This window comes from Ammospiza caudacuta, chromosome 23 (genome assembly GCF_027887145.1).
Source record: "Ammospiza caudacuta isolate bAmmCau1 chromosome 23, bAmmCau1.pri, whole genome shotgun sequence".
In the NCBI taxonomy this organism is placed as follows: domain Eukaryota; kingdom Metazoa; phylum Chordata; class Aves; order Passeriformes; family Passerellidae; genus Ammospiza; species Ammospiza caudacuta.
In genome coordinates, this window is record NC_080615.1 from 6,915,288 (window position 1) to 6,934,016 (window position 18,729).

Consider the following 18,729-nt stretch of genomic DNA (forward strand, 5'->3'; position numbering starts at 1 on the left):
GGCCGGGCTCAGCGCATCGGGCGGGGGGCGCGGCCGCAGCGCGGAAGGCGGCGGGGAAAGGCGGCCCCGCCGCGCCCCCGGCCCCGCGGCGCTGCCTCGCTCGCCGCGCTCATTCAGCGGCCCTCGCTGCGTCCCTCCCTCCCTCCCTCCCTCCCTCGCCGAGCGGGCTCGGCCCTCGCCCCCCGCCCGTCACTTCCCCCCCGGAGCCGGGACGGCCCCGCCGAGCAGCGCCCGCCCCGGCGTTAAAGGAACAGCGCCGGGCACGGAGGGGGAGCGGCGAGAGGCGGCCGAGACCGGGATGAGCGCATGGAGCCATCAAACAGACCTGGATGTGCACATGGATCCAACAAACAGACCTGGATGCACATGGATCCATCACCCAGAGCCATGGATGTGCACATGGATCCATCACAAACAGACCTGGATGCACATGGATCCATCACAAACAGACCTGGATGCACATGGATCCATCAAACAGAGGCCAGGATGTGCACGTGGATCCGTCATCCAGGGCCGTGGATGAGCACATGGATCCAGATCCCAGGCTGTGCACATGGATCCATCACACACAGCCCTGGATGTGCACATGGATCCAGAGCCCAGAGCCCTGGCTGTGAACGTGGATCCATCAAACAGACCTGGATGAGCACACGGATCCATCAAACAGCCCTGAATGTGCTGATCCATCACCCAGAGGCCAGGCTGAGCACATGGATCCATCATCCAAAGTCCTGGATGAACACATGGATCCATCAAACACAGCCCTGGATGAACACATGGATCCATCACCCAAAGCCCTGGATGAACACATGGATCCATCAAAAACAGCCCTGACCCCACAGATCCATTATCCCGAGCTCCAGCCTTGAACACCTCTAGGGATGGGGCAGCCACAGTGAAATACACTCCGAGATTTCTGAACGTGTTCTTGCTGCAAGTCAATCGATATCGATGTGATTCCTCAGGCTCCCAGTGCCACAGGACTGGTGTGAGCCACACTGGAGGCATCCCTGTCCCTGAGGATGTCACTGGGACACTTCAGAGCCCCTCTCTCCCAGAAATGGGTGACCTGTGTGGCTTCAGAGCCTGCACTCACTCCCCAAACACCCCCAATCTGCCCTTCACCTTCCCGGGTCTGTGATCATTTCCAGATGGGCAGATGCTGCTGAAGGGCCCCTTTGATTTCAAAAGGTCTCTCTGCAAACACAAAGGTCACTGTGGCAGCAGGATCAGGGCCTTGGAGAAAGAGCTTTGTGAGGAGGAGCACAGAAATAAATGGAAATAACCATTTAAAGCCACGCTTCCAGGCAGGGGGATCACTCTTGTCCAAATAGTGCTTTTTGTGTGACCTCACACAAGATTTAACCCTAAATTTTCACAGCTCCCCTCAAGCCAAATTGGCTCCTTGAAACGTTTTTCAGGACAATAGCAGTGCTGAAAATAAGAGAAGGAAAAGTTAAGAGGTGGAAAGGAGGGAGGAAAGCAATGGGTACAAAAAGAGAGGGAGGGCCCACAAGGTAGGAAAGGCACAGAAAGATCCTCAGGACAAAAGCTGCAAAAGGAGAAGGCCCCACTCACACAGTGGATTTATTCAGAGGAGATTATGCAAAAAACCAGGAGGATCCCAGCAGGGGCTGGAGGGAAGAGCCATGAGGTCAGTGGGCACAAAAAACCCTTAGAGAGCATTCCCTCATCCCAAATCTGGAATCCACGTCCCTGTGGCAAATTCAGATTTATCTGAGCCCTGGATCCCAGGGTGTGAGAGGTGATTCGGGAACATCCCTCTCTGTGCTGCTGCAGCGTGGGAGTACAGGGTGTTCTTTTCCTCCTGGTGGCTCCTAGAGCAGAGGAAATCATCAGTTTGGCTCAGCAGCTTGCCAGGAATGCTGGAGTGCTCCTGCAGATTGCAGCTCTGACTTGGGAGCTGTGGGTTTGAGCCCAGTCCCAGAAACGAACGGACACACAGATAAGAAATGCAGACAGGAGATTAAAAATGCTGGCAGGAAACAGAATTAAAGAGCAAGGAGCTGTTTGGGAGGTAGCAGGGAGCAGAAAAACAATCAGGGAGCACAGGAGGGACAGCTTTGCTGAGGTGTGGAAGGGACTGGAAGGTGCCAAGGGACAGAATGGTCAGCAGGTGACAGTGAAGGGAATTCCTGAAAAGCAAGTGCAGCTGCACGGCTTTGGGACAGCTCTGAGTGGCCAAACCAAGGGTTTTCTGCCTTTCTACCTTTGCTGTTTGCTGCTGTGTGGATGGAAGCTCCTCTGCAGCCCAGGGAAGGTGAAACATTCCCCGCAGCTCAGTGTGGATCAGCCTGACTGCGTGTTAATGACCTGCGCCAGGATTTTCTGGTATGTGAGCACACTGCAGCTTTTTTACCGGGAGAAAACTTCCATTAAAATACCTCAGCCACGAGGCTGAAGGGGGAAAAAATGTGCTGCTAAAATCCCAGCTGGGCTCTGCTGGGAAGCTGCAGTGCGTGGGAGCAGGGAGGTGCAATCTGACCCAGCGCTTGCCTTGGTGCCTCTGTCATCCCTGGGGAAAACCACGGGGATTTGGCCAAGCTCCAAATCCTCGCTGCCTCTTCCTCACTCAGGGCTGGGTGTGCAGAAGCTCCTTCCAGCCCTGCTAACTGCTTGCACAGATGCAGGGCAGGAATGGGAAGGCAAGGGGAAGGAAAGCCAGAGTTTTGGTTGCACTCTGCAAACCCCACTCGGATCCGAAGCCTTCCAAATGAAAATCCCCCCAGAATAAGCTTTTACTGCCTGCTCAGTGCCTGAATTTCTCATTTTGTTTACTCTGCTGTTAATCCCAACTCCAGTTGCTGTAACTGAGGTCAGGGGTCGGGCCCAAACGTTCTGCCTTGAGCTCTTTAATCTCCCACCCTTCATTTTTGGTGCCAAACCACTTTTAAAGCTACACGAAAGCCCCATCAGTGCTTTTTGAAGGATTCAGTCAGGGCAAGTATTTTGGGGAGCTGAACACACAAAACCCAGCTATTTGCCATTGTTCCCAGCACTACAGAACTGAAAGAGCTCAGGGAGAGTTAATTGGATTTTTTTTTCACTCTCCTGGTCCCCCAACTTGTAGATTAAATCCCAGCTATTATCAGGAATGTTATTACCAGGGACCTGTGGCTTGATCTGAAGCCCTGGGAAAGGATTTGTGTTGTGGTGTTCAGTGGAGACCTTACTGTTGCAGAATCAGCCTTCAAGTCATTCCTCATTAATTAAAAGCAATTCCACATCCCTTCCGAGAGTTCCCTGCTGCCCCTCCTGAATGCCCTCCTTTCCTTGGCAATTACATAAACCAAGCTCCTGAAAGGGGGGGTGAAAAAACAGCTTTGGTGGCTTAGAACAATGGCCAGCATCTCCTGGCTCTGACCTGGTTACCACCCCATTCTCTGTCCTGGGCAATTAAGGGCTTGAGCAGTGCAGCAGCCTGGGTGTAATTAAACGAGCAGAGCGCTGGGAAGTTGATGGAGCGCTTTAAAGCTGCTGCAGATGCCGGTGCAGAGATGTTGTCCCGGTTGGAGTCACGTTAATCGGGGTTCCACGCTCTTTGATGCAGCCGCAGGGAGGGCGGGGAGGGCAAGGGCAGCAGTGGGGGGAAGGTTTTGGGGTGTGCAGGGGGGGTTCTGCCCCTTTTCTGTGCTGCTCCCGCAGCCCTGCTCCTTCCCTGCACATCTGGATCCAACTAGGCAGCAGCAGGATCTCTGCAGCACATTCCTCCCTGCCTCCTGCCTCTGTGCTGCTCGCAAACACAAAGAGGGGGAGGTCAGAGAGAGAAAAAGGAGAGCAGGGCGTGATGAATTCATTGGGAGATTAAATATTTTTTTTCTTTTCCTTTCCTGGATTCAGCTCTTGGCCTGTGTGGCTCTCAAATGCTGCAGGAATTCAGGAGTCCCATTAAACACCACTAGAAAAAAAAATCTTCTGAAGCTGCCCCCATGCCTGGAAGTGTTCAAAGCCAGGGTCTGGAGCAGCCTGGTTTGGTGGAAATGGGACAAAATGAGTTTTAATGTCCCTTGTAACCCAAACTGTTCTGGGATCCCATTAAGCCCCGCTGGAAAAAAATCTTCTGAAGCTGCCCCCATGCCTGGAAGTGTTCAAAGCCAAGGTTTGGAGCAGCTTGGTTTGGTGAAAATGGGACAAAATAAATGACTTTTAATATCCCTTGTAACCCAAACTGTTCTGGGATCCTATGAAAGCTGCCCTCAATGGGCACAGGGAAAACCTGGCAGGCATTTGCAGGGATGGAAAGGTTTGGGAAGGTTTTGGGAAGGTTTTGGGAAGGTGGAAAGCTCTGCAGGGATCTCCCACAGCCCCAGTGCCCCACTGGGGGAGTGCAGAGCCCTGAGCACACACAAAGCTCCGTGCTGGTTTTGGGAATTAAGCAATCCAGGAATTCAAAGTCCATTAAAGTCCATCAGTGCCCTCGGTGTTTTTGGAGATAAAAACAGGCAAGCTCTGGGAGCAGGAACTGCTCAGAGCCCTGGATCACATGAGAGCAGCCACATCTCCTGCTGGGAACATCTGAACCAACAGCCCCAGGGACAGCCTGCATGGGGGAAGGAGCTCTCCTGGCTCCTGCAACCCAAACCATGCCAGCATTAAATGCTGCCTCTCCAGGTGTCCCTGCGCTCCTGAGGAGCCCAGGCAGGACATTGTCACTGACATATTTTAGGGAAAATCCTGGGAAGCTTCATCTTCTCCATATTTTGCTGCTTTGGAATGTGTTTTGGAGAATTATTAAATTGGTTTTACTTGATGACCAATGACAGCCACCTGTGTCGTGGCTGTGAGCAGCCACAAGATTTTATTGTCATTCCTTTCTATTCCTTTCAAGCCTCCTGATGAACTCCTTTCTTCTATTATTTTAGGATACTTTTAATCTATAATTTTATTTTAATATGTATAATAAATATATAATATATATTTATATATATAATATAATATAATATAATATAATATAATATAATATAATATATATACAATAATATATATACAATAATATATATACAATAATATAAATACAATAATATATATACAATAATATATATACAACATACAATATACAATATACAATATATCATATATCATATAATATATAATATATAATATATAATATATAATATATAATATATAATATATAATATATAATATATAATATATAATATATAATATACAATATATAATATATAATATATAATATATAATATATAATATACAATATAATATAATATATTTAATATAATATAATATAAATTTAATATAATAATATAGAATAGTATATAATAAATAAAATATAATAATATATAGTGAAATATAATATATAATATGTAATAAAATATATAATATATATTATATTATATATATAATATATAAAAATATATAATCTATAATAAAATAATAAATCAGCCTTCTGAAACATGGATTCAAGATTCTCATCTCTCCCCTCATCCTGGGACCCTGCAAACACCACCACAGGAGATGCTCCCCACCACATCCCTGCTGCTGCTGGCATGGGAGGGGTTAATTTAAACCAGCACAGTTTAGATTGGAATGATTCCAGTGGAAATTAAAGGGGAAAAAACAAAAAAAAAACTCCAAGTGGTGAATTTTTATTTGGGAGGCTGACCAAAGAGCAGATAAAGCCAAAGTGGTGTTAAAATCCTTTAAAACAAAAATGATGTGAATTTTCTGTGCCTGGTGTGAGAGATATTATAAATCTCAGTGAAGCCCTCAAATTCTAAAAGGATATAAATCTAATTAAAGTGATATAAATCTAACAGGGGAAATAAACTGTAAATCCAGCCGAAGTGATATCCATCTAAGGAAAGCAATGCAAATGCACCAGAAACACCATAAATAAAATCAAAGCCATATAGGAGATGTAACGGGAGCAATCTGAACCCTAAATCAAGTGCTATAAATACAGCAGGATGATCTAAAACTAATTAAAGTGATTTATAAAATGGACATTTGGAGAAGAATCACGACCCACAGCAGAGGAGAGGAGCAGGAGAGGTTTATGAGCAATAAAAACGCAAAGAATCAGCCAAGGTTAATGAGGTGCTGTGCTCCAGCTGCAAAAAGGGTCAGGGAAGCTCCTCTGCCCACAACTGTGAATCCCATTTTGAGCCACATATTATTTTTTCCGGTAATATATTGGAAATTATATTTATTATATAATTTTTCCAATAATATCCCATATTCTGAGCCACATTTCACAGGTCAAGGCAGCGAAATGGGGGAGGTTTAGTGGGGTAAATGGTGACAATAATGCCATTTTTTGCATTTTTTTGCATGCAGGAGAAGCCAGAACATTCCAGCCCAAGGTCCTGGGAGCTGTGGGGGATCCTGAGCCAAGCAGGGATTTTTTGGAGGTCAGGAGAACTCAGCCAGCACAGCCCTGACATTTCCCCCTACTCATTCCCAACCCACATTTTCCTGTGTACAGTGAAACAACAAAAACAAAATTAAGGATTTGGGGATTTTCTCCACCCCCCTTCCCCTCCTGTGTTAAATGGCAGAATTGTCCCAAATCTGCTGTCACAGTAGGGACTATTTTTGCCTCCTTAAACTGGAAAAATCTCATTTGTAGTTTCCATTTTCCTTCACTTGCACATAAAATAAGCTCCTAAAGGTCCTAAGGACCTTTTTTAAATTTTCTTTCACTGAAGTGATGCAATAATTGACCTAATCCAGCCACAATCCAAATAATCACAATCAATAATGCTGTTTGTCTTTGGGGGCAAAAAAATATCAATCCCAGAAAATAACCAGGTCTGCTTAAAATTCTTGCTGCCTTTAGCAAAAAGAAAGTATTTTCATTCTGAATAATAAAACACCCTCAGTTCAGCTTTGCAATTGTGCTTTTCCCTTCCAATCTTCCTCCAAAGTGCCATATGTTTTATTCTTGCAATTCCAACATTTTTTCGTGCTTGAAATTCATTTGGCATTTGAGCATCTGCAGTGGCCTGAATTTCTTTTTATTTTTTTTTTTTTTTTCAAGAGCAAAAGAAAATATCTATGTTGTGGAAACTCACTGGGAAGCAGCAACCCTAAACGCCCAGCTCCAACAATTTATGTTCAAAAATCAGCCTGGAGGCTCCCAAACCTGCTGTAATCCCAAAACCTTTTTTCAGCTCCCAAACCCTTTTCCAGCTCCTAAACCTGCTGTAATCCCAAACCCTCCTGCAGCTCCCAAACCCTTTTCCATTTGCCAAACTCTGCTGTAACCCCAAACCCCTCCCCAGCTCCCAAACTCTGCTGTAATCCTAAACCTTTTTCCAGCTCCCAAACCCTGCTGTAATCCTAAACCCATTTCCATCTCCCAAACCCTTTCTTAGCTCCCAATCCCACTCCAGCTCCCAAACCCTGCTGTAATCCCAAACCCTTTCTTAGCTCCCAATCCCACTCCAGCTCCCAAACCCTCCTGTAATCCCAAACCTTTTCCCAGCTCCCAAACCCTGCTGTAACTCCAAACCCTGCTGTAATCCCAAACCCTTTTAAAGCTCCCAAACCCTGCTGTAATCCCAAACCCTGCTCCAGCTCCCAAACCATTTTCCATCTTCCAAACCCTGCTGTAATCCCAAACCCATTTCCGTCTCCCAAACCCTTTTCCAGATCCCAATCCTGCTCCAGCTCCCAAACCCTGCTGTAATCTTAACCCTTTTCTAGATCCCAAACCCTGTTCCAGCTCCTAAACCCTTTTCCAGTCCCCAAATCCTTTTCCAGCTCCCTTTAAACCCCTTTAAAGCTCCTAAACCCTTTTCCAGTCCCCAAACCCTGCTCTAATCCCAAACCCTTTCTCAGCTCCCAAATCCTTTCCCAGCTCCCAAACCCTTTCTCAGCTCCCAAACCCTTTCCCAGCTCCCAAATCCTTTCTTTTTCAGCTCCCAGCCCCTTTCCCAGCTCCCTGCTGACATTTTCCCTACTCGCGGCTCGTGTCCCCAGCCCAGCCTCCCCTTGTCGCTGTCCCCAGCCCAGGGCTGATGTCCCCAGGGGCAGGACATGGAGTCAGGCCAGGCACAATCTGTTCCTCACTGAGCTCATCCTGCTCTGTGCTGGTGATGTGGCGTTTGGGGGACGGAGCGAAGCAGAAGCAAATAAATAAATCATCCCTTCCTCAGATAAAGCGGGGGAAGCACGAGGGCAGCCAAGGGAACCAAAACTGTTCCGGGTGACCCCTTACCCTGCTCCCACAGCACGGGGGAAACCACAGCAGCTCCAAATGGACACTGGAACTGAATTTACAGGGGTATTTTTCGTATCTCCAGTCAGTCTTGGCAGATAGTTATTTTTTTCTTTTTCTTTATTTTTAAAATTTTTTGTTTGGGGTTTTTTTTTTTTTTTTTCTTTTTGGATTTTTTTTTTGGGTGGTTCTTTTCATTTTTTGGTGTTTATTTTTTTGGTTTGGTTTTTGTTAATTTATTTTGGGGGGTTTTGGGTTTTTTTTTTTTTTGCTTTGTGACTTTTTTTTGTTTGGGTTTTTTTTTTGTGTGTTTTTTTGTTTTGCTTTGGGTTTTTTGTTTTTCTTTTTTTTTTTTTTTTTTTTGTGGCGTTTTTCATTTGGTTTTCTTTGGGTTTTTTCCTTTGCGTTTTTTTTGCTTTACTTTGGGGTTTCTGGGTTTGTTTTGCTTTGGGTTTTTATGTTTTGCTTTGAGTTTTTTGCTTTGTTTTGCTTTGTGTTTTTTTTTTTTTTTGTTTTGCTTTGGGTTTTTGTGTGTGTGTGTTTTTTTATTTTGTTTGTGGGTTTTTTTGTTTTTTGTTTTTTTTTTCTTCGTGGTTTTTTGTTTTTCTTTGGTTGTTTTTTGGTCGGTTTTTCTTTTTTCTTTTTTTTTTTTTTTTTGTTTTTTTTTTTTGCTTTGTGCGTTTTTTTGTTTTGCTTTGTTTTTGGGGTTTTTTTTTTAAATTTTTTGTCTCTCTTCCAGCCCTGCTCTCCAGGCTCTCCCTGCTCCCCTGCAGCCCAGCCCAGCTGCTGCTGTGTCATTTCCACCACCCACCTCAAAGCAAAGCGCCGAGCTCAGGCATTCTGTTGGGTTCTGGTGAAAAATCCCAGCTGCTGAGAATTTCCTGTTCCCCTCCCTCACCTCCCCCTTGAAGGAGCTGGGGGAAGCAGGAATGCAAATTCCAGAGCTGGGAATATTTTTCTTCCCTTTCTGAGGCAGGTGAGAGAAATCAGCAGCACCTTTTGAGATACCACCCCAAAAAATGGAGACTCAAATCCCAGAGCTCCCAAACCTCCCTCAGGAAAGCCCCAAACTCTGAATTTCAGATGCTCCAGAGGCTGGAGGGGTTTGGCTCTGACTCTGGAATTTGAGATGTGTTTTTCTGCAGGGTAAAACCAGTAGGCTCCAGGATCTGCTGGTGACTCAGGGAAGCAGAAAAAGCAAGAAAGGAGAAAACAAGGGGCCTGAAGAGCTGGAATCAGACCAAGCTGCCAGTGGGAATCTGTGACCATGTTCACAGGGGTCCGAGGATGAGGGAAGAGATGAGAATGTTGACTCCATGTTTCAGAAGGTTTGATTTATTATTTTACGATATATATTATATTAAAACTATACTAAATGAATAGAAGGAAGGATTTCATCAGAAGGCTGGCTAAGAATAGAATAAGAAGGAATGATAACAAAGGTTTGTGGCTCGGACCCTCTGTCTGAGCCAGCTGTGATTTTTCATTAATTAGAAACAACCCCATGAGACCAATCCCAGATGCACCTGTTGCATTCCACAGCAGCAGATAACCATTGTTTGCATTTTGTTCCTGAGGCCTCCCAGCTTCTCAGGAGGAAAAAAAATCCTAAGGAAAGGATTTTTCATAAAAGGATGTTTGTGACAGGAAACCTCCTTGGTTTGCCCAAAGCACCATGGCAGGAGCTCAGGGCTGGATTAAGGACAAGGCAGGATGCTCCTGCTTGGGGCTGCCAACACTGCCAGGCCAGGCTGAGCTGCCACTGCCAGGCTTGAATCCTCCTGAGAATCCTCCTGCTGCTGGTGGGTGAGGAATTTCCTCCTGGCTCTGAGGAATCCTGCAGCCCAGGATTAGCTGAGAGGAGAAATCACATCAAATTCCCTTCACAGCTCAGGGCCAGGAGTGGCAGAGAATTCCCGGCTGGGATGGAGGCAGAAGGGTCAGGGCACTCCTGTCAAGGAGAGAGAGACCTTCTGCTGGAGATAAGAGGCATCAAACACAGCAGGAGGGAGGCAGAGCCTGGAGCACTGGGCTTTGCTGTCTCACAGCAGAGACAGGAGGGAAAACGCTCCTGAGGCTCATGGAAGAGAAACCTCCCCTTCCCTGCTTCCCACCACACTCCTGAATCTGCTTCTGGGACCATCTGGGATTCCCTGGCCCTGCCCAAAAGTTGCTCCAGGAGATGAGGAAGGAATGATCCCATTGTCCAGCTGCAGGACACCACCCCAGCAACCCCTGAGGAAGGAATGACCCCATTGTCCAGCTCCAGCATCTCCTGAGGAAGGAATGACCCCATTGCCCACCCCCAGCAGTCCCTGAGGAAAGAATGACTCCATTGTCCAGCTCCAGGGCACCACCCCAACATCCCCTGAGGGAGGAATGACCCTGCTGTCCAGCTCCAGGACACCACCCCAGCCCAGCAGCCCCTGAGTCAGGATTTTGGCAGTGTGGGGGCTGCCCCGTGCCTGCTGTGCTCATCCCAGCCAGGATGGGGCTGGGGGAGGTGGGAGGGGATGGATTCCCATCCCTGGCTCCAGGCAGGCTCTGATTCAGCCCTGGAACCACGTGCAGGACAGGAGCCAGAGCCCTTCCCCAGCAGCACGTGGGGAACGTGGCTCCGTTTCAAGGGACAAAGTGCAGGAGTTTCTCATTAACAGGGAATGAAAAGTTCCTGCTGGGATCCAGCTGGGCCAGATCCCAAGGAGGGAGGGAAGGAAAGAGGGGGAAGAAAGAGGTGGAAAAGGAAATTAGAGCAGCGCAACTGCACTCAGAACTCTGAGCCTCACTGTGCTGTCCCTGCTGGACCCACGCTGAGCCCAGCCTGTCCTGCTCCCCAAACCTTCTGGTGGATTGTCACCCTGATTTTTAAGCTTTTCTAAGCCTTCTGATGTTTACATTCTTGTGATGAACTTTCTCACACACTTTCTGTAAATAACTGATTGTTTTGCATTCTTTTCTGGAGGAGGAGAAATTTGATGGACTGTTGGTTTGTCCAGTGTCATTGGAGAGGTGGCACTGTCACCCTCCAACCCACTATCACTTTTGGAAATCTATAAATGTTATCTATAAATGTTGGAGTCAGAAATTAAAATTTCTTCTTTTATCTTGGGAGAGCTGCATGTCTGTGCTGTGTTATTTTGTGTCCTACAGGGGATCACAGCTGGAACAGCCCCAGGAAAACCTCTCTGCACAGGAAACATCCACCAGGCACCCAGAACCTGCCCAGGGTGTTTAGGAGCAGAGGACAGGATGAAGAGGAGCAGCCCTGCACTGTTTCACTGTTTACATCACGTACAAAAAGAAGAAGCTGAACTGTCATTCCCCTGAGACAGCTCCCAAGGAATTTACCCAACATTCTGAAGCCCCAAAGCAGATAGCCTCCAAGAAATAATGAGTTAAAACATAGAATGTGAGGCATTTGAAGAAGGCATAATATTAGGAAACACATAGAGCAATTAATCAGCTAAAGCATGGAACACAAGGACAGGAAGGAGATAGGGATAGGGGGAACTGATGGGCTAAGCATGTTCAGAGCCAACAATGTCAAACTGACCCTAAGAACTCTGCCAAGCTATGGAGACCAAGCCAAGTACACCGGGAATTAACCAAATTAGGGAAGAGGTTCAAAAGTTTAAAGAGGAAGACTCATCGGAAAGACCCCATCTATGATGAAGGCAACAGGAACGACCACCTGAAAATTCCCCAAAAGAGATGTCTCCACCTACGCTCCGCCCACGCTCCGCCTATACCACGCCCCATATGAATATGCATGATGATGTATCTGATCTGATGTAATCCTATACCCAAAATTGTATATAAGGCTTGCTTTTGCTATGTGAACTCAGAAATCCACTTCGTGATTTCTCCGACGCGTCGTAATAAAATACCTCCTGCTTATCTGACTTAGGCTGAGTCTCTTAAGCAGTTATTCTCGCCTTTTGGGGCAAAATTCGGCATCAATTCCTAGAAAAAAAAAACTCTATTTTTTTTTCTTTTTTTCCCACCTACAGAGTTGGCTGCAAAAGCTCATTCTCACTGCACAAGAGGAAAAAAGCCCAAACCATTTTGTTGGGGAGAGCCCAGTTCTGCCAAAGAGCCTGGCCCACGTGGGCCAGGCTGTGGGAGCAGGAGTGGGACAGGAGAGAATAAAGTGGCTCTTGATGTGGTGGGCTGGGGGTGATGCACAGGCAGCAGAAATGGAAAGGTCAAGTTTCCCAACTGCCCCAAGAGAGGGATCTCCATTCTGGGGGAGCTAGAGGGGGAATAAGGAGGAGAATCTGAGCAGCAAACAGGGAGATGGTCCCTGGGAGCACTGGAGAACCTCCTTGGGCAGCAGCAGCACATTCCCAAGCCATGGAGGAGGCCACATTCCCTTTTTGGAGGTGAAGGAGCAGAGATGGGGATGGCTGTGGGAGAGATGGGGGGACAGGAGGGAAAAAGCTGAGTTTGGATACAGCAGGAGCCTTTCCCTTTCATCCCTCATTTTTTCTCCACCAGAGAACCCCAGCCTCAGCAAACCTCACTTTTGCTCATGGTGGAGGAAGATCTGCTTTGCTTTCACCCCACTAACATCCACCCCTCAGCTCCTGCAGCCCTGCAGGGTCCTGCCTGCCCTGGAGAAGCTCCAGGAGCAGAACAAGCCCTTCCTGCCCTTGGTTCTGCCCATCAGGTGCTGGTGCTGCTGCCCAGGGTGCCCGGCCCATCCCCTGTCCATCCATCCCATCCCTGCCCGTGCCTGCCCACCCATCCCATCTGTCCCATTCCTGCCCATTCCTACCCATCCTTGCCCACCCCTGCCCATCCCTGCCCATCCATCCCATCCCTGCCCATCCCTGCCCACCTCCCTGTGCTCAGGGTGCAGGGCAGGTTGCAGGGACACAAAGCCCCAATCCCATCACCATGGAGATGCTCACTCAAGCTGAGTTCAGAGGAAATTGTTCCAGCTAAAGCCAAGGCTGGCAGGGGAGCCTGGCTGGCAGCTGAGAGGGGCCAGCTCCTGGTGAAAGGGGGAAGGAGGTGGGGTCAGAAAGGGGCCCTGCTCCAAAGAGCAGCTCCAGAGAGCCTTGGAGAGCTCCCTTGGAGCAGAGCCTCCCCCAGCGGCACAGGAGGCCAGGCAGCATCCCCAGAACACCCAGGACAGAGAGAAGGGCAGAGAGAGGGGCAAGACACAAGGCAGGACAGAATGCAGGACAGAGGAGGGCTGCACAGACAGAAAGGCAGGACAGAGAGAGGGGCTGGACAGAGAAGGGCAGGACAGAGAGGACAGAGCAGGGCAGGACAGAATGCAGGACAGAGAATGCAGGATAGAGCAGGGCAAGACAGAGAGGACAGGAGAGAATGCAGGATAGAAGGGTCCGGACAGAATGCAGGACAGAGCAGGGCAAGACAGAGAATGCAGGATGGAGAATTCAGGATAGATCAGGGCAGGACAGAGAGAAGGACAGAGAAGAGCAAGACAGGGAGAAAGGCAGGACAGAGAATGAATGACAGGGAAGGGAATTGAGAGGGGTTTTTTAGGGTCCTTTCAAGCATGACAGGCTGGGGGCAGCTCGAGGGGCACTTTGGGGGCTTGAGGGTGGAACAGGGAGAGGGGACAGTGGGTGACACACAGAGATGCTGAGGGTGGCAGGGGCAGCTGGAGGGTGGCACTGAGAAGCTGAGGAGCAAAGGAGAGGGATTCAGGGTGACACACAGGAGCTGAGGGGCAGTGTGGGATCTCAGCACCTCAGGACTGATGTGCAGAGTGACCGAGACCACCCTTGGGGGGCTCGGGAGTCCTGGGATGTTGCCAGAAGTGTCTGGTGGCTGGACAGGAGACGACACCTGTATGAGGATGGGAGGATTTCACTGGGTGAATGGTGAAGGGATAGGTTAATTAGAGTGTGAAACACAGGGTTTAGGATTTCTGTACAGGGGGGTCTAGAGAAGTAAGATGGAGGAATTGGGGCGTGTCCTGTTCTTCTTCTTCTTCTTCTTCGCCTCCATCTTCTGTGGTGATGTTGGCACTTTGGGATTGGTTATTACTAAAAGTGCACTGATCAATAAGGGTGACAAGTATTGGAGGGAAAAGGTAAATATTGTATATGTAACTTTGAGTATAAAGACAGGTGACCGCCCCGGGGGCTCTCAGTGTGCTCATGGCTGGCTGCTGTGCAGACTCTGTCGGGCTGAGAGAAAATCTTTTAGATAAACAATTAATAAACACCGAGACCGAGAAAAGATCAGAAGTCTCTTCTCGTCCTTTGAAGCACGGGCTGTCCAAGGCCATCTCCGAGCCTTTCCAGGCCATAAATCAGCCGGGAGAAATCCGGCAGGGCAGCTGAGAGGGGGCTTGAGGGGCATGGGGGGGGCTTGAGGGTGACAGAGCCTGAGGGCTGGGGGGCAAAAAGAAAAGGGCCAGCGTGGGTGTTCAGGGGTCTGTGGCCCAGTGGCCAGCTGCCACTGGCACTGATGTGTTTGATGAAAATCCTTTCACTGGGATTTTTCTCCTGAGAAGCCTCAGAACAGAAATGGAACCAATAAGGATCTGCTGGCCGTGGAGTGTGGGCTGGAAATGGTGTAGCAACAGGGGCATTTTAGATTGGTCTCCTGTGCATTGTTTCTACTTGATGACCAATCACGGGGCTGTGAGCAGTCCCAGGTTTTTATTATTCATTCCTTTCCAGCTTTCTGATGTCTCCTTGTTCTTTTAGTATGGTTCTAATATCTCATTTTCCCTTAATATAATAGAGATCATAAAACAATAAATCAGCCTTCTGAAAGGTGGAGTCAAGATTCTCATCTCTTCCCTCGCGCTGGGGACTCTCAAACACCACCACAATCACAGGCTTGAGCTGGACTGGGCAGCACCAAATGAAATGAAACAAAAAAAAAAAGCGTTAAAAATAGAAAAATTAAAAATAAAAAAAAAAGTAAGTTGAAGTTAAAAAAAATTAATTAAAAATAAATGAAAAACGAAAAAAAAGGGTAAAGTGATGTAAAAGGTCCATAAAAAGGGGTGCTGTAAAGCGCGACGGTTGTGAAAGAGGCAGTGCTGTAAAGCACGACTGTTGCAAAACTGCTGTAAAGTGCAACTGCCGTAAATATTGTCGTAAAGCACGACTGTCGTAAAAGGTGTCGTAAAGCACGACTGTCGTAAAACTGCCGTAAAGCACGACTGTCGTAAAAGGTGTCGTAAAGCACGACTGTCGTAAAAGGTGTCGTAAAGCACGACTGTCGTAAAACTGCCGTAAAGCACGACTGTCGTAAAAGGTGCCGTAAAGCACTACTGTCGTAAAAGGTGTCGTAAAGCACGACTGTCGTAAAACTGCCGTAAAGCACGACTGTAGTAAAAGGTGTCGTAAAGCACGACTGTCGTAAAACTGCCGTAAAGCACGACTGTCGTAAAAGGTGCCGTAAAGCACGACTGTCGTAAAGCACGACTGTCGTAAAAGGTGTCGTAAAGCACGACTGTCGTAAAAGGTGTCGTAAAGCACGACTGTCGTAAAAGGTGTCGTAAAGCACGACTGTCGTAAAAGGTGCCGTAAAGCACGACTGTCGTAAAAGGTGTCGTAAAGCACGACTGTCGTAAAAGGTGCCGTAAAGCACTACTGTCGTAAAAGGTGCCGTAAAGCACTACTGTCGTAAAAGGTGTCGTAAAGCACGACTGTCGTAAAACTGCCGTAAAGCACGACTGTCGTAAAAGGTGTCGTAAAGCACGACTGTCGTAAAAGGTGTCGTAAAGCACGACTGTCGTAAAAGGTGTCGTAAAGCACGACTGTCGTAAAAGGTGTCGTAAAGCACGACTGTCGTAAAAGGTGTCGTAAAGCACGACTGTCGTAAAAGGTGCCGTAAAGCACGACTGTCGTAAAAGGTGTCGTAAAGCACGACTGTCGTAAAAGGTGCCGTAAAGCACTACTGTCGTAAAAGGTGCCGTAAAGCACTACTGTCGTAAAAGGTGTCGTAAAGCACGACTGTCGTAAAACTGCCGTAAAGCACGACTGTCGTAAAAGGTGTCGTAAAGCACGACTGTCGTAAAACTGCCGTAAAGCACGACTGTCGTAAAAGGTGTCGTAAAGCACGACTGTCGTAAAAGGTGTCGTAAAGCACGACTGTCGTAAAACTGCCGTAAAGCACGACTGTCGTAAAAGGTGTCGTAAAGCACGACTGTAGTAAAAGGTGTCGTAAAGCACGACTGTCGTAAAACTGCCGTAAAGCACGACTGTCGTAAAAGGTGCCGTAAAGCACGACTGTCGTAAAGCACGACTGTCGTAAAAGGTGTCGTAAAGCACGACTGTCGTAAAAGGTGTCGTAAAGCACGACTGTCGTAAAAGGTGTCGTAAAGCACGACTGTCGTAAAAGGTGTCGTAAAGCACGACTGTCGTAAAAGGTGCCGTAAAGCACGACTGTCGTAAAAGGTGTCGTAAAGCACGACTGTCGTAAAAGGTGTCGTAAAGCACGACTGTCGTAAAAGGTGTCGTAAAGCACGACTGTCGTAAAACTGCCGTAAAGCACGACTGTCGTAAAAGGTGTCGTAAAGCACGACTGTCGTAAAACTGCCGTAAAGCACGACTGTCGTAAAAGGTGTCGTAAAGCACGACTGTCGTAAAAGGTGTCGTAAAGCACGACTGTCGTAAAAGGTGTCGTAAAGCACGACTGTCGTAAAACTGCCGTAAAGCACGACTGTCGTAAAAGGTGTCGTAAAGCACGACTGTCGTAAAAGGTGTCGTAAAGCACGACTGTCGTAAAAGGTGTCGTAAAGCACGACTGTCGTAAAAGGTGTCGTAAAGCACGACTGTCGTAAAACTGCCGTAAAGCACGACTGTCGTAAAAGGTGTCGTAAAGCACGACTGTCGTAAAAGGTGTCGTAAAGCACGACTGTCGTAAAACTGCCGTAAAGCACGACTGTCGTAAAAGGTGTCGTAAAGCACGACTGTCGTAAAACTGCCGTAAAGCACGACTGTCGTAAAAGGTGTCGTAAAGCACGACTGTCGTAAAAGGTGTCGTAAAGCACGACTGTCGTAAAACTGCCGTAAAGCACGACTGTCGTAAAAGGTGTCGTAAAGCACGACTGTCGTAAAACTGCCGTAAAGCACGACTGTCGTAAAAGGTGTCGTAAAGCACGACTGTCGTAAAAGGTGTCGTAAAGCACGACTGTCGTAAAGCTGTCGTAAAGCACGACTGTCGTAAAACTGACGTAAAGCACGACTGTCGTAAAAGGGGTCGTAAAGCACGACTGTCGTAAAAGGGGTCGTAAAGCACGACTGTCGCAAAAGGGGTCGTAAAGCACGACTGTCGCAAAAGGGTCGTGAAGCACGACTGTCGCACAGGTGGTCGTAAAGCGCGACTGTCGCACAACTGCCGCACAGCACAACTGTCGTAAAGAGGGGAGTGCCATAAAACGCGAGTTTCATAAAAGGGGGTCTCAGAGACGTTTTGGACACAGTTTTTTAAAGCACTTTATTGTATCTCCTGCCGGGCCATGGAGCCGGTCCCCGCTCTCCGGGCGCTGCAGCTGTTTGCTGCACAGGGGATTCCCGCAGCAGCCGCCCCGCTAAGCTCCGCCCATGCTGCCACCCCGCCCCTTGCCGCCGCGAGTTCACAACGGGACACGCCCCCCTCTCCCCTTGGCCCCGGCCCCTCCCACCGCCCCCGCCCCTCAATCCCGCTCACCAGCGTCACCGCGGCCCCGCCCCCTCCTGTTCCCGCCGCTTTCCCCCCTCTCCCTGCGAGTGCGGCCGCTCCTGCCGCCCCCAAGTCCCCCTCGCCCCCGCGGACACAGCGCCGGAGCTGGCCCGAGTCCCGCTGCTGCCGCGTCTCTGCAGCGCCCCGTGGCTCCCGGCTCTCCGGTGCCGAGCCCGCCTAGCGCGGCCGCGCTGCGTCCCCGGCGCCCCCTGTGCCCGCTGCCGCGGGAACCCTGCCCCTCTCGTCCGGCAGCGTTCCCGAGCTGCCCACGGGCCCCGCGGCAGTGCAGACAACACCCACGGCAAACGCTGTCCCTGCCGCCGTTTCCGCCCAATCCCCCGGGCCCGGCACAGAGCCGGTTGCGCAGGCATCGGGGCGCCCCAGCCCCTCCCGTGCCGCCGCCGCTCCAGCCGAGCCTCCCGCGCCGGCGCCGGGCCGGCAGCTACCGCAGCTCCCAGCGGCCGCACGCCGCGCTGCGGCCGCCGCTCGTGGTCGCCCTCCCGCTCCTGCCGCCGCCGCTCGGCACCGCGGCCCCGTGCCGAGCCGTGCCGTGCCCCACCGCAGCCCCCCGGCTTCAGAGCTGCCGGCTGGCGCGGCTCCGCCACCTCCTGCCCGCCACGCGATCGCCACGGCTCCCCACGCTGATCTAGCGACCCAAGCTGCGCGTGCGCAGTTGCTACAACCCCCCCCCCCCCCCCACAACAACGGTATCACTGCGCGCCGCCCCATCTAACCACGGCGCTGCTTCCGGGATCAGCCGCACGCATGCGCAGCTCTATCCCCACAGCCCCGCCGCCGCCCCCCCCCACTGTTTTTTCCGCAGTTTTGGTGCAGCCCGGTCCCGGTTCTGAGCCCGATTCCGGTCT

At 49.4% G+C, this 18,729-nt stretch overlaps 1 protein-coding gene and 1 long non-coding RNA gene across 2 annotated transcripts; both read left to right on the forward strand.

Moving 5' to 3' along the window:
- The first annotated feature begins 2,129 nt into the window (after positions 1–2,129).
- On the forward strand, positions 2,130–12,014 carry LOC131567535 (uncharacterized). Its single transcript, XR_009275642.1, has 4 exons — positions 2,130–2,352; positions 6,316–6,389; positions 9,346–9,528; positions 11,351–12,014. It is a non-coding gene; the product is annotated as an uncharacterized LOC131567535 (long non-coding RNA).
- Positions 12,015–17,745: 5,731 nt separating this feature from the next.
- LOC131567372 (uncharacterized) lies at positions 17,746–18,513 on the forward strand. The gene has a single exon (XM_058818958.1). The coding sequence runs from the start codon at positions 17,746–17,748 to the stop codon at positions 18,511–18,513; it is 768 nt and encodes a 255-aa protein (XP_058674941.1).
- The last annotated feature ends 216 nt before the right edge of the window (positions 18,514–18,729 follow it).